Here is a 13,036-nt window from a genome sequence, read left to right as displayed (position 1 = left end):
GGGGGGGGGGGGGGGGGGGGGGGGTGTAAGGGGAAGTTATAGAGTTCAATATAAAGTTTTGATTTTGCTTCACCAAAAATTGCACTACTTATCCCCAAGAGCACATCCAACAGGAAAGAGCTCAGCAATGACAAAAGACACTAAAATGAAAATAGGTACTGACGTGGTGTCTGATTGCCGACATTGATGTGGAGTCAACTTCTCTGTCGCACCATCAATTATCATTGATGGTTCGCCAATCCAAACATCTGTGTACCTGCATTAATGAAAAGGGTTTGGTATGCAATCATGACTGTAGTGGGACATCAAGTTTACAAATTTTTAAAATGAAATTGTTGGAGGTACTTATAACGGCTACTTAAGAGATAATGAAGACTCACCGGAGAAAAATACTAGGGTCAATTGCTGATCTGATCTCATTATTTGCCCGGACAATCTTCTTTATATCTGTCCTAATAAGGTAATTATACGAGTCCAAATGTTGCTTCACCAATCCTCTCACCTACAATTTTATACATAAAAAGAAAAGAAGAAAACTTTAAACTAACTAAGAACAAAATGAAACACAAAAGCATATATTAGTATATTACCTCGAGAGAGAGCATAAAAAAATGTAATCAATTAAGTGAACATAGATTTTTTTTGGGGGGTATTCCTAACAATCACAGATGAACGCCTATGGCCCTTCAATAACACTGCTGCTTCTACCATAACACTCCCTATAGTAATTTGATTTGAAACTCCAAACAAACAGATGATAACTTATTAAATGGTAAGTAAAAAAGCATAATAATAAATTAAAACAGATATTAATTACCTTCAAGAATTCGGGAAGAAGCTGAAACTTGTCGACTAAATTTTTAACTGGGGACGAGAGAAATTGCTTGTCAACTTTGGGGTTCCTGGATTACAGACAAGCCAGCCAAAAAAAAATTATTATTATCGGAGCTCTAAGATGAATACAGAATGCCGGTAAATTAGAGACGTGAAATCAAGGTATACATACTCATTCTCGCCATCGTATCCCATGACCAAACCTGGTTGGCTCAGGGCTGTGGCTGGTGTCGAGGGCTCGAGGGCGGTGGCCGGTGGCGACGCAGTGGGAGGCGACTAGGCGAGCGCGAGGCAGTGGCGAACTGGGCAACTGGCGATGCAGAGGCGCAGAGCAGCAGAGAGACGCGAAGCCTGGAGGATATCTAATTAGCTAAACAAATGAAAAAAAAAAATTTATATATAACAGCCCCAAAACCCCCTCTTATACCCTACTAAACGCAGTACAGTTAGAAACAGAGCGCGGGAGCTTTTTCGGCCGGAGAAATATGACTACATGGGACCTAAGAGAAGGAAGAGATTGATAGTTGGATACTAGGATATGTTAGTTGGGCTTAGGCCTAGGAGGCGTGTTATGTTTTTTTTTTTCTTATTTTAAAAATACATTGTTGATTGTATTTTCTAAAAAATTATATATTTGGCGGGTATAAATACATTCAAGTCGTAAAAAGTTATACAAGTGCCAATCGCTTATTTTACCTGCATGTCATTGCAACAATGTAATTTTAAAAAGGTTGTGTATGACTTATTTGTACCAAAAGTGTTTTCGATGAAATACTACACGATGAGTTATGCATGTGACTTCTATCTACCGTACTCTAAAATTCGGTGGTATAGTGAACGTATCATAATTTCACCCGCTACAACTAGACGAGAATTACATCCAAGCTAACGGTAACCACGTTACTTTCTAAATGAAATTGACTATAAAAATACGAGCTCAAGACGATGTACTTATTATTGGATACGAACTCATGCTTCTAGTCACAACTGTTAAATTACTAATCTGGACAAATTTTCAACTGCACCAACTCATGCTTCCAGCCGTGAATATATATATATTCAATTCTTTTAGCTCAATTGCACATTAAGTCGAATGACATACTATATTTATTAAACATTTTTTCCCTATATATATATATATATATATATATATTCACTTCTTCTTTCAATTCCTTTTCCCATGGCCTTATTTATTACTGGTACTTAGGGAACTATTACACCAAAGTACATTAAAAAAAATCAATTCAATTATTGTGGCCAATTCAAATTAAATCTTTGAAAATAATCAAAGTATTTCAGACACAGTAAAAAGAATATTTCAAAAAATAAAATGAACAAAAAAAAAAGAAAAACAAAAACAAAATAACACACACTGAATCAGTCCGTAAGTCATTTGATACTTTACCATTTTGTTTTTATTTCATGTCTGAAATTACTAGATGCACTATCCATCCTGTAGTTTTCTATGGCAATGTACTAAGAATGGTAATTCTATCAATATAATTTTGATAATACGTTCAATACAATTATTATTCGTTCATTTTCAATGTTCTGTTATACTTTCCATATACACCTAGTATAAAAATACAAATATCTCAAAATCACAAAAATTATCTCTATATATATAATTGCACATAAACTCCAACATAAGTTGCTAAACAAAGACTAGGCCTTTATAAACTTATGCAGCAAAAATTTGTCTTCAGCAACTGCATTCATAGCAAGAAAAAAGCGAATGGTTATATGTAACTCTACTCATCTAAGCCTTGATCACAATCTCCTACTGGGCAGCTACATGGATCCCATACTATGAAGGATACTAACACATGTAGAAACAGTGCACCTGTGCCCAACTTCACACAACAATTCCCACCTTCATGAGAGACACTTCACAGATTTTCTGCAACCTCTTCTGATGCAATCTCAAAGGGCCTGCAATAAAATGACCCTTTTACTTGTAGTCATGGTATGACACCACATCCAAGGTAACTGAAACAACATCTACTCGTGTAACAGTATAAATTGATGTCTAAGTAAAACTCAAAGGAGTACAAATTCTGTGAGCCTTGTCACCAGGCTGGTATAATGTTACATTTATAGTATATCTGAATCCTTTTCTGAACAAAGTAAAATTCAAATCAAATAAAACATGGCTATAGAACGGGAAAGCCTTTTTTGGAGGTACAAAATAACCCCAAATCCTGAATGAGGGCATTTGGAAACAGCAGCTGTCCAAGGCTCTCAATAGCATCCGCATGGGAGAAATAAATGCAAGCAGAGTTTGGCTCAAAAAAAGTAGCAATCACAGCACCCCATTAAAACAGTAATTGGTCTGCAACTCTAGCTACTGGTCCACCTCCTCCTCCGTGGTGGACGCTCTGGCTTGACCTCTGAATCTGGACGGGCCTCTGCTTGCCCAGAAGGAAAAGTTTCATTTTCCATCTTCTTGGTCGTCGTTGCTTCTTTTTCTCCAGGCATGGGAAGCTTGAATCGCTCACTTCGCTTCTTCAACTTCTCAACAGTCTCCAAGTGTTTATCCTCCATTCGTTTCACATCAACATTATTAATCTCAGGAACACTAGTTTTATCATTCTGTTGCAATTGCTGGTTGTCTTCCACCTTCTTAGAATGTTCATTAGGATGTTGTCTATCAGAGGAAGGTCCAGTGCTGTTGTATGCATCATTCTCTTTTATCTTTAAGGAAGTAGATGACTTCATGTTGACACTAAAATCTCTTTCCTTGTGGCTTGTCCATCTTTCCAATTTGGAACGTCCTCTCCTCGAGTCTGGCTGCTCATCATCATCAGAAGCGTCTTCCCTATGTTTTTTGGAAGATTGACGCACATTCTCATCACTTCCTTTTTCAATTTTACGCTTCAAGCTCACCTGAAATAGAAGGAAAAATGTTTTCAATTAAAGAAGTTCAGAGAAACCATTTACTAAGAAAAGGACAGACCTGGTATGTAAGAATCCCACACAAGCAGAGTTAGTGTTAAAGGCAAGGAAGTAGATCTATGCAACCTTACATCTACTTGCAAATAGGGTGTTTCCATGTCTTGAACCCACGACATACCAGTCAATGCAACAGCACTTGACAAAGGGGGTAAAATGGTAGGAGAAGACCTCATTACCTAACTTCATCCAGAATTCCAGATTTCGCGCTAGTACACTAAGCAAGCCAGTCTTTTAAACTTACTATTTTGTTAGAGATAAATGAAAAACTCCATACTTAAAACAAGAATATTTGACAGAATATATATGTGGCACATGGTAACAAGGACCTGCATGAATGTAGGGACACAGACACACAGTATATACTGACAGTGAAATGAAAATCTGCAAGGATGTAGGGACATAGTACAGATAAACCTTCATGGATGTAGGGACACAATATATACTGACACTGTATGTTAAGAGCAAATTGAACACAAAGTAAATTTATGAGAATAAGAGAATTTAAATTATAAGAATTGAAATTACTAGTTCTTAAAAACCGCCAATAAAATTTTTAATAAAGAACACAGCTTCAGGCAAACCAATTGTCCTATTACAGCTCTGTCCTCCACTAAACTATTTTGAGTAGTATAGGTTACTGTCACAATCTTTTAATCTTATGCCACTTCATGCAAAGATTTAACATACCGTCTCACTAGCATTTCCACTGCGATCATCTTCATTTAGGTTTGAAGGAAGAAAGGAGTTCTTATCACCAGCTTCAGGTACTTTATCTCTTGTTGAATTCTCTTTACGTTTCTTTTCATGAACCTTGGAACTATCTGACTCATATGCAGCATGATCTTGACGAGTGCTTACCCTTTCATTCCTAGCTCTCCTCTCATCAGTACTAGGTTGGTGCCCCCGTCCATATCCATCTTCACGGCTCCTATGTCGTGAAGGACTTCCATTTTCATCTCGTTCCCTTCGTTTGAGATGCTCAACATGCCTCCCTGCATCCTTTGAATGGTATTCTCTGTCAGAACCTTTGTACTCATCTTTCCCCCTAGAAAGGCCAGCCCATGATTTCTCTTCAGCAGCTCGACCCACCCGCAATCCACCACGCCCTTCATCCCTGTCCCTCTTTGACAGTATTTCATCATGGGATTGCTTAGGCCTATACCATTCATCACGCTCCCTATGCCTCTCACCCCGCTCACTCTGAAACAATGGCTCATCTTTGTACCTGGCATAGTGCTGATCATCATCTCTTAATCTTTGATCATCTCGCTTCCGTTGATCTGAAATGTCATCTCTCTCTCTCTTACGGCGTAGGGTGCCATCTCCACGGGAATGCAAAGTTTCTTCCCTATCCACATGTTCCCTACTTAATTTTGTATCTTCCTTCCTTCTTTTGCTGTGACGATCATCTATATTATCATATCGATTCTTCAAATCATCCCTTTCCCTGTGCCGTGATCCTGCATCTTTGTCATGATCTGGCCTCAAACTGCCATTGTCAAGTTGCTTCCTTAATGGATGGCGTCCTTCTCTTTCACTCCTATCAATATCTCGAATCTTGTTCCGGTGCTTGGATTCAATTTCATCCCCATGCTCTCTCTTTCGCGAGTCTTCCACTTTAGACCTTCTCCCATGCAAATCGTCATCCCTGTGTTGCCAGGCCACATCAGAGTAATCACGTTCTTTACGCCTGTCTGCAATGGATGTTTTAGTGTGTGAATGATGGGCTGAGCTAGAATCATATCCTTTGCGCAAATAAGAATCTTCCCTCCCTTTCACTATCATTCGGTGTTTCTCTGTTTCTTTCTCATCACGGCCTTTTCTTCGTAATCGATCCTCTTCTCCACCTGTTTGCCTCGTATCATCCACATGTGCAAAACGTTCATCTTGAACTTCTTCCTCAAGACCATCATGTAATTTATGATAGTCTTTGCTGCTTCCGGACCTTGTTTTGCTGTTTTCACTACTTCTTGCTGCCTTTGAATCTTCTCCACCATCAGTTTCTTGAGGAGATGGCTCCTCAAGTTGTGAACTGAGCTTATGTTTTTTAGCAGTATTAATTACACTGTCATCCTTCATTTTCTCACAATTGGTTCTTTCATCGACAGAGATTTTACCCCTCTCCATTCCAGAATTTTTCTGCGCTGGAACTAACTCATCATGCAGATTATCATTATTTTCAACACCCGACTCCTGCACTGATCTATTTGATACAGGAGATGATGAAAGAGGACTTCGCCTATCACCAACACTAAGTGAATCTTCCCTCTGATTATCAGCATCTATCTGTTTATCCTTTGGACTTTCACTGGCACCAATATCAGAGGATCTGCAGCGTGCTCTTCCCTTTTCCCTACTGGTATTCATCAGAAATTATAAAATAAAAGATAAAAAAAAAAAAAAAAAAAAAAAAAAAAAAAAAAGTAAACATTTGTCAATCCAATATGCAAATTCACACTTTTGAAAGCAAAATTAAGTGCAAGTAACTTTGAGAACATGAAAGTAATACAGGAGCTTGCTTTGTTGATTCTTTTTAAGAATGAAACCAAAGGCACATCAGAAAAATACATAACTAAAAATTGTTTCAGCCCTCTTAAATAGGAATTCTCACCAAGGGCATATTTTAGTTCAACAGCTTATAGTTTTATCATATAATAATCCCACGTTTGGGGAAAGGACTGCATCTGATGCCAAATTAGTAAAATGAATATTATTCTCAACAAAAAGGAAAAGCACAAGAAGAATAATCAAAGCAGAAGTCAAGTTGTTCAACCTATATATTCTATGTAAAGCAGAATAGTTTAGACTGAAGAAACACAAATAACTGTTTAAAATTACTCCATACTTCGAGTCATGTGCAACAGCATGCTTCCTGCCAGGGTACACAGATGTCTGTCCCCTGGAATCAGGATGATATGAATCAGGTTCTTCTGAAGGAAGAATCACAACTCGATCACTTCGACTCTTGTCATAAGGTCCAGAATTAAAGTCTGCTCTTCTGCTACCAAATTCTCTCTTCCAACCATTATAAGCATGCTGGAAACCATCCACATGAGTATCTTCTTGCTGGAGAACTCCAATTTCATCACCTCCTCTTATACCCTCTCTTGATGGTTGATTTCCTTGTTCCAAATTGTTGTCATCATCAGCACTGCCTTGACAGACTATCTGTTTTCCAAAAAGCAACAGCCACTTGTGTGAGGTATGTACAATATGCACCAAAGAAAAAGGGTCATAAAAGTCAAATGAGTGAATAATCCAACATGAAGAGAGACTCAGCAAAGGATTTAATGCTTCTTCTTTTTTTTTTTTTTGGGGGGGGGGGGGGGGGGGGGATTAGGAAGAAAGCAACAAAAAAAAAAAAAAGAATAAAATAAAATACTGCTGAAGGAAAAAGAAATCACCTCAATAATAGCATCAGAATCACGAACTCTTGGTGGTCGTGTATCTATGGATGGGAGGCGATCACCAGAACCACTTTCCACTTGTATTGGCCTTCCACTGGGCTGTAGTAAGGTACACAAGATTATTGAGAAGGAAAATAGCAAAACTAAGATGTCACCAATACTCTTTTACTTCCTCTTCTTAAGGATAGTAGGTGTAGAAGAAGGGTAAATATAATATTTCAATGAAAATCATAAAACCCTATAAATATGCTCAAATTCAAGATTTGAATCCATGAAAGATATCCTTAGTTCATGGAGGTAATGATTTACTTACCAATGGTGGCCTGCTACGCATAGATCCTCTTGCTAAGTCATTTTGACCAGCTTCAGTCTTCCCAAGATTTGCATTTTCAGATGGAATATCTTGAATACCGGCTGCTGCAGCAAGCTCAGGTGGAAGATCTGGATCATACTCCTGCAAATGCCAGAAGATTTAAGATTCAGAACACAAACACAAAAAAGTCATCTACACACGCTTGGGCTTATAATATTCAAAAGTAAAGTATCACCTGTTCTGTCCTCCCACTTTCATAAACTCGAATTTTTCCCTGCATAGTTGACTCAAGCCGAAGTTGTTCCTGAAAGTATCATGTAGCAAATAATTTTTTTTATCTGGGTTGCATGCTTTATATATGCTATCTATGGCACACCACTGCCTGTTTCCCAATTTGAGAACAAAGAAGAAAAGATGACCTAATTTCAAAGATGACATGCTTTTGTTATAACCATTCCTATAAAAGTAAATAAAATTCCATCTCCTTAAGCTCCAACCATTTTGGAAAAGGGAACTTGGGTAATAAACAGTAAAAAAGTCAAATACAAGGACAATATTGGAAATCAAAAATAAAATGAAATAGTGGGCTTAAACCAACCAGCTGTTTGCAATAATCTTTCCAACTTTCTTCATTCAAGCCAAAGTTGAAAAAATCTGACATGTCAATGCCTTGGAGTCTCCAAGGTTTTTCCTCAAAACTGTCAATATCAACTTCAAATATGGTCCTGATAAGACAAGAAGGCCAAAAGCATGTGAAAACATACTAAAACAGAGTGCTGAAATATACTAGCAAAATTAGGCTCACAATACATCTTGAATTACCATGCTGCTCACTTTATTTGAATTAAAAGTAGGCTCACGATACATTTTAATCCTAAACTCATTGAATGAAAATTAGGCTTTGACAGCATGGTCACAGCCACTACTAATTAATGCAATTTCAAGGTGATTATACACACATAACATACATTTACATCAAGTATAAAACTAATATAAGCCTGGCTAAACGAAAATGTTTGATATCATCATAACTAAGTCAAAAACAAGCACTGACATACTAACAAACTTACTTGTGTGATGGAAGGGTGAAGTCCAACCCAATTCCACGCCCTGATGGATTGCTTCCCCAGGCACTATACCCCGGAAAACCTTTCTGCATTGTTAAAGCACCTTTCATACCTGGTGGTCGCCAATCTCCTCTTCCACGTCCAGCAACAAGGCTGGTATTGACTGGTGGGTGAACTTGACCAGGCGTTCCTCCAGGACCAACAGGAGGAGCTCCAGGAATTGGTGCAGCACCAGGTCTCACATACTAACAAAAGTTCACGAAGCAGAAAAGAGGTCAGAAGCTTTCCATTAAGGTATGTGGCTACAACTAATAATTGAATATAACATTCCCATGCTGACTTTTCCTCCAAATAGTATTAAAATAAACTAAACAAGGTGCTCTAAACAGACATTTATCCAAATGAAAAGATGTCATTTCTCTGAAGAGCATTTAGAAAAAGATGATTGCATGTTATCACAGTATGGAATTTACCAATCAAGGACAAAAAGAGAATATTCTGTGTAGAACTTCATATTTCCGAGACAAAAGTTGGCAACAAAAATTCTTTGTTCAACAATTCTATATCAGCAAGTATCATTGGGATCCAACATATGAGTCAGTACTTAAACCAAAGAAAGAATATCAATACATGTAAAGCCACATACTCTCTAGTTTATGATCATCTAAATTGAGATACTTTTGCACCAATTTCCTATACCTAACCACCATAGGTCTGCAGCATAGATGCTTTCATCTAATTTAACTATTTCATTCATTATTAGTTCATCTAAGACAGCAAATTCTCATAATCTAGGAACATCAAGAAATTATTCTTTTGCTGCTAATGCATAGCTGGTGGATTACATCTATAAAAACCACACTCCTATATTTGTAAAATTTGCTAAAACCTAATGAATGATAAAACCAGTAAGATATTATCATAACCAATTATCCCTTCGCCATTTGAGTTGAAATCCACTACTTAGGGAAAATACCTAAAGTAACATGGTGTTACTTGGTATACATGACTTAAGAATTCCATCCCTTGCTTCTACAGAATAAAACTCATGTTGCATGAATTCAAATGGCATAATGAATATGCTTAATTGGCCAGAATGCAACTATCCAATAACTGAGTAGAGGCAGGGGAAAACCAAGTCAAAATGAAAGCCATTTTTATGTACAAGAAAAACCCAGTAGAACCAGAACTTCAAATTGCAGAAACAGATCTTTCCTAGTAACTCTACATCCAGTGTGATTGAGCATTTGTAATCGGAAATGATTAAGGCATTACATCATGATTTTACATGATTACATCCATGAGATAGAAACTGAAATTGCTCAGAAGTCACTCTTCAGCATTATTTTAAACCAAAAAAAAATCATTTGATTTTGGCAATTTAAAATCTTAATTGCATAGCTAAAGCACTGATGGGACTTCAATTCATATTATAAACCGTATATTTTTTTTATTTAGAACTTTTGTCTGGCAAACATGTTGAGAATCTCCAAGCTGTTTCGTATAGCACTAACCAGTGACTGCTATGTAAACTAACAAAGATCAGCACAAAATTGGAAAAGCAAAAAAAAGAAAACAATTTCATTAATATCAAAATCAGTACAACTATCCATTTTACCAGTGCATTCAACAATTCTGACCAGTTTATAATCACTAGTTCCACATCACATGACAACTATAAGTCAATTTACATTTCATAGTCTGATCAAACAAGATGAGGAAGCACAAACCCCAGGTGTCAACGTCACGACTGACCTTAAACTGTGAATGATATGGATGGTGGTACCCATGATTGCTGTACCCAATCTTTGGCGCATATCCTGGTCCAACATTCACTTTTGCTGCATCCTCCTTCCTCTCCCCATCAGCAGAATTTCCCAGCTCTTCACCCCATTCTTGCTCCTCAGCCATTGGTTGATGACTGGGATCATCACTGTTAGCTACAATAACCAAACGGTCCCCATCATCGTCGTCATCATCACCATCACCTCCCATTCTGTCCATTCCCATAGGTCCATGATTGTTGTCATTCAACACAATGCGCAAATCATCATCGTCACTGTCACTATCCCATTCGTCATCTAAAGCCTTGTCACCACAAGTCTCTGGGACTCCTGAAACACCTGGAATTGACAGCCCCGGAATCATGTGCTCTGAACCTCCTGCTTCAACCACAGAACTCCCACAATTTTCACTTCTACCCATAGGCTTATCAATATTTTCATCTTTTTGCACCAAATCATCGTCTTTATCATCCCTCTCTTCCACTACAACATCAATGTTAGCTTCATCCGTGAAAGTCGAGTCCCCAAAAGCCCAATCCCGTGATTTTACATCACTTTTCTCAAAAACCCTGGCTCCCAAATCCGATTCGTTTGCACCAACCCCAACCCCAATCGAACCCCCAGACTGTCCTGATTGTGGATTCAAACTCAGATTAAAATCCGAGCTGTTGGGCCTGGGCTGTTTCTCTTCGGGTTGAGTAGCTAGGGTTTTCTCTTGAACATTAACAGAAGAACCGGAACTCAAATTCGGGTCACAATTCGATTTCTGAGCTCCGAATATGATCCCCCTATCATCTTCATCGACTTTGGGATCGATCCGGGGGGTTTGAAACGCCGACGTTTCAGTAGCCTTGGATGCTTCTGCTGCTGCTCCACCTCCTCCACCCAGGCTGTGCGCAACAGGTGGCGGCTGTTCGGATTGCAACGACGCCGTGAAAGGCCGTAAGACGTCAGTGTAGAGATCTCCGAACTCATCGTCGTCTTCCATGACGGAGAGAGAGAGAGAGAAGAAGAAGTTTTAGAGAGCGAGGGAGAGGAGCGATCAGGAAGAGAAAATCCTCAAGCGAGGGTTTTGAGGACTGCTGTTGAGGAGCATAAGCAAATCTTTCGTATACCTAGCTACTCTTTGTCAATTGTCACCCCCCTCCCCCCTCTCCCACACCACCCCACACCACCCCACTCTACTCTACCCAAACACCCCCTTACATTTTACAAATATTATGCTCATTATTTATTACTCCATATGTAAAAAAAAAAAAAAAAAAACAAACAAACAAACAAACAAATAAAATAACATATGAGTTAATAATTTTAATTGATATCTCCTAATAAGTAAACCTTTTGACTTTTATTTGTTAAAAAAATTATCCAAATAAATTGTATCATATTGTGGTATATGAAACTATGTAAGGTTATTGGTAGATCACCAATCGTTGCAATTATCTAATTAGCATATATTTTACTTTTTTAATGAAGGTGTATTTTCGTATGATTTTAAGAGTCCGTTTGGAGAGCAGGAAAATGACTTCCTGGAAAAATATTTTCTGGAAAATGAGTCATCTTTTGGAAAAATATTTTCATTTACAGTGTTTTGATGTATTCTGAAAAACTATTTTTGTGTGTTTAGTTTATTTTCTGAAAAATGGATAGAATTGTATAATTAAACAATGTAATTATTTTATTTAAAATATAAAAATTATAATAATATTAAAATAATGTTATTTATATATATATTTTTTAATGTTTCAGTCGGTTTCCCAACCTCATTGGTCCATTTCCGGCTATGGGTAATATGGCTTGGTTTTGGTCGAGAACATGCCAAACGGCCATTTTGGCGATTCAAAGAAATGACTTACCGGAAAAAATTATGTAAGTCATTTTCCGAAAAAATGAACTGATTTTCCTTATAAAAAAAATAGTAAATGTTACTCAGTACAACTTTTTCAATGCAATAGCCACATTAACAAGAGCGCGCTATAACGCGTAATTTAGTTATAAACGATGTTGTTTGTATTTATGTATTTATTTATTGAAGTCTAATTGTTAATACAAAGTTTGTTTCCCCTTCAATTTACTAGTGCTATTGTAAGTATAACAAAATGAAAAAAAAAAAAGAAAAAAAAAAGATGTGCTCACAGATTTACTTAGTCTAGTGTATTTTATATGCATTGTAAATGTTTAAAATAAGTTTATTTAAATGAAATGTTAAAATGATGACACTAAAAGGTAAGTAATTGATAACAAATCAATCAAATTAGATGAAAACTCAAACTATTGGAAATATCGAGAAGGAAAAAGAGCAAAGGATTAAAAAGTTTAATGGGAGAAGAATGGCTGGCTTGCTGATTGGCTTCGATACTATAAAAAAATAACCTAAGCGGATTAGAAAAATTTATCGAATCAAAACATTTCACGGCTAAGCAATAAAACTCTTTTTATGTGAGTGTAGTTTATCTGATAATGATCCGCCATTACAACCTTGGATCAGTAGATTACCTACATGGGCATGTAGTCGCCTGGTATGAGAAATGAAATAAAGGAGTTCAGAATGTCTCGTTGAAAGGAAGATCTCTGAGAGCATTATCTCGATTCCGAAATATTACAACGAAAGGAACATAGGCACAAACAGCGCCTCAAAAAGCACGAACGAGCCACATGCAAGGAAACATGTGTGGT

At 37.4% G+C, this 13,036-nt stretch overlaps 2 protein-coding genes across 3 annotated transcripts in view; both read right to left on the bottom strand.

Moving 5' to 3' along the window:
• LOC116025565 (DNA-directed RNA polymerase III subunit 2) overlaps nucleotides 1-1,348 on the bottom strand; it is an 18,525-nt gene extending 17,177 nt beyond the window's left edge. The window contains exons 1-5 of the mRNA XM_031266832.1: nucleotides 1,262-1,348; nucleotides 1,007-1,185; nucleotides 818-902; nucleotides 381-502; nucleotides 164-256 (exon numbers count right to left, since the gene is read on the bottom strand). Of these exons, the coding sequence (XP_031122692.1) occupies nucleotides 164-256; nucleotides 381-502; nucleotides 818-902; nucleotides 1,007-1,029 (323 nt within the window). The 5' untranslated portion in view covers nucleotides 1,030-1,185; nucleotides 1,262-1,348. The remainder of the gene's footprint in view (nucleotides 1-163; nucleotides 257-380; nucleotides 503-817; nucleotides 903-1,006; nucleotides 1,186-1,261) is intronic.
• Nucleotides 1,349-2,820: 1,472 nt separating this feature from the next.
• Nucleotides 2,821-11,462, bottom strand: LOC116025673 (FIP1[V]-like protein). Of its 2 annotated transcripts, none has more exons than XM_031266994.1 (9): nucleotides 10,332-11,462; nucleotides 8,580-8,821; nucleotides 8,108-8,234; nucleotides 7,745-7,813; nucleotides 7,510-7,650; nucleotides 7,194-7,295; nucleotides 6,635-6,957; nucleotides 4,477-6,145; nucleotides 2,821-3,720 (listed from the first exon to the last, which is right to left on the bottom strand). In XM_031266994.1, the coding sequence occupies exons 1-9, from the start codon at nucleotides 11,346-11,348 to the stop codon at nucleotides 3,175-3,177; spliced, it is 4,236 nt and encodes a 1,411-aa protein (XP_031122854.1). In that variant the 5' UTR covers nucleotides 11,349-11,462; the 3' UTR covers nucleotides 2,821-3,174. The 2 variants fall into 2 exon arrangements, with proteins under 2 accessions (XP_031122854.1, XP_031122855.1); XM_031266995.1 differs by having other exon boundaries at nucleotides 4,477-6,142.
• Nucleotides 11,463-13,036: the final 1,574 nt, after the last annotated feature.

This window comes from Ipomoea triloba, chromosome 7 (genome assembly GCF_003576645.1).
Source record: "Ipomoea triloba cultivar NCNSP0323 chromosome 7, ASM357664v1".
Taxonomy (NCBI): domain Eukaryota; kingdom Viridiplantae; phylum Streptophyta; class Magnoliopsida; order Solanales; family Convolvulaceae; genus Ipomoea; species Ipomoea triloba.
Note: the sequence above shows the minus strand (reverse complement) of the source record. Positions and strands in the feature narration are given on the sequence as shown.

What these genes read in the sequence shown, in the direction of transcription:
- LOC116025673 (XM_031266994.1), bottom strand. Translation starts at nt 11,348, where the DNA reads ATGGAAGACGACGATGAGTTCGGAGATCTCTACACTGACGTCTTACGG. An exon ending in GCTGTTGCACATGACTCGAA is followed by an intron (nt 6,146 to 6,634) that starts GTATGGAGTAAT and finishes GATGAATACCAG; the next exon opens with TAGGGAAAAGGGAAGAGCAC. An exon ending in GTGGAAATGCTAGTGAGACG is followed by an intron (nt 3,721 to 4,476) that starts GTATGTTAAATC and finishes CTTCTATTTCAG; the next exon opens with GTGAGCTTGAAGCGTAAAAT.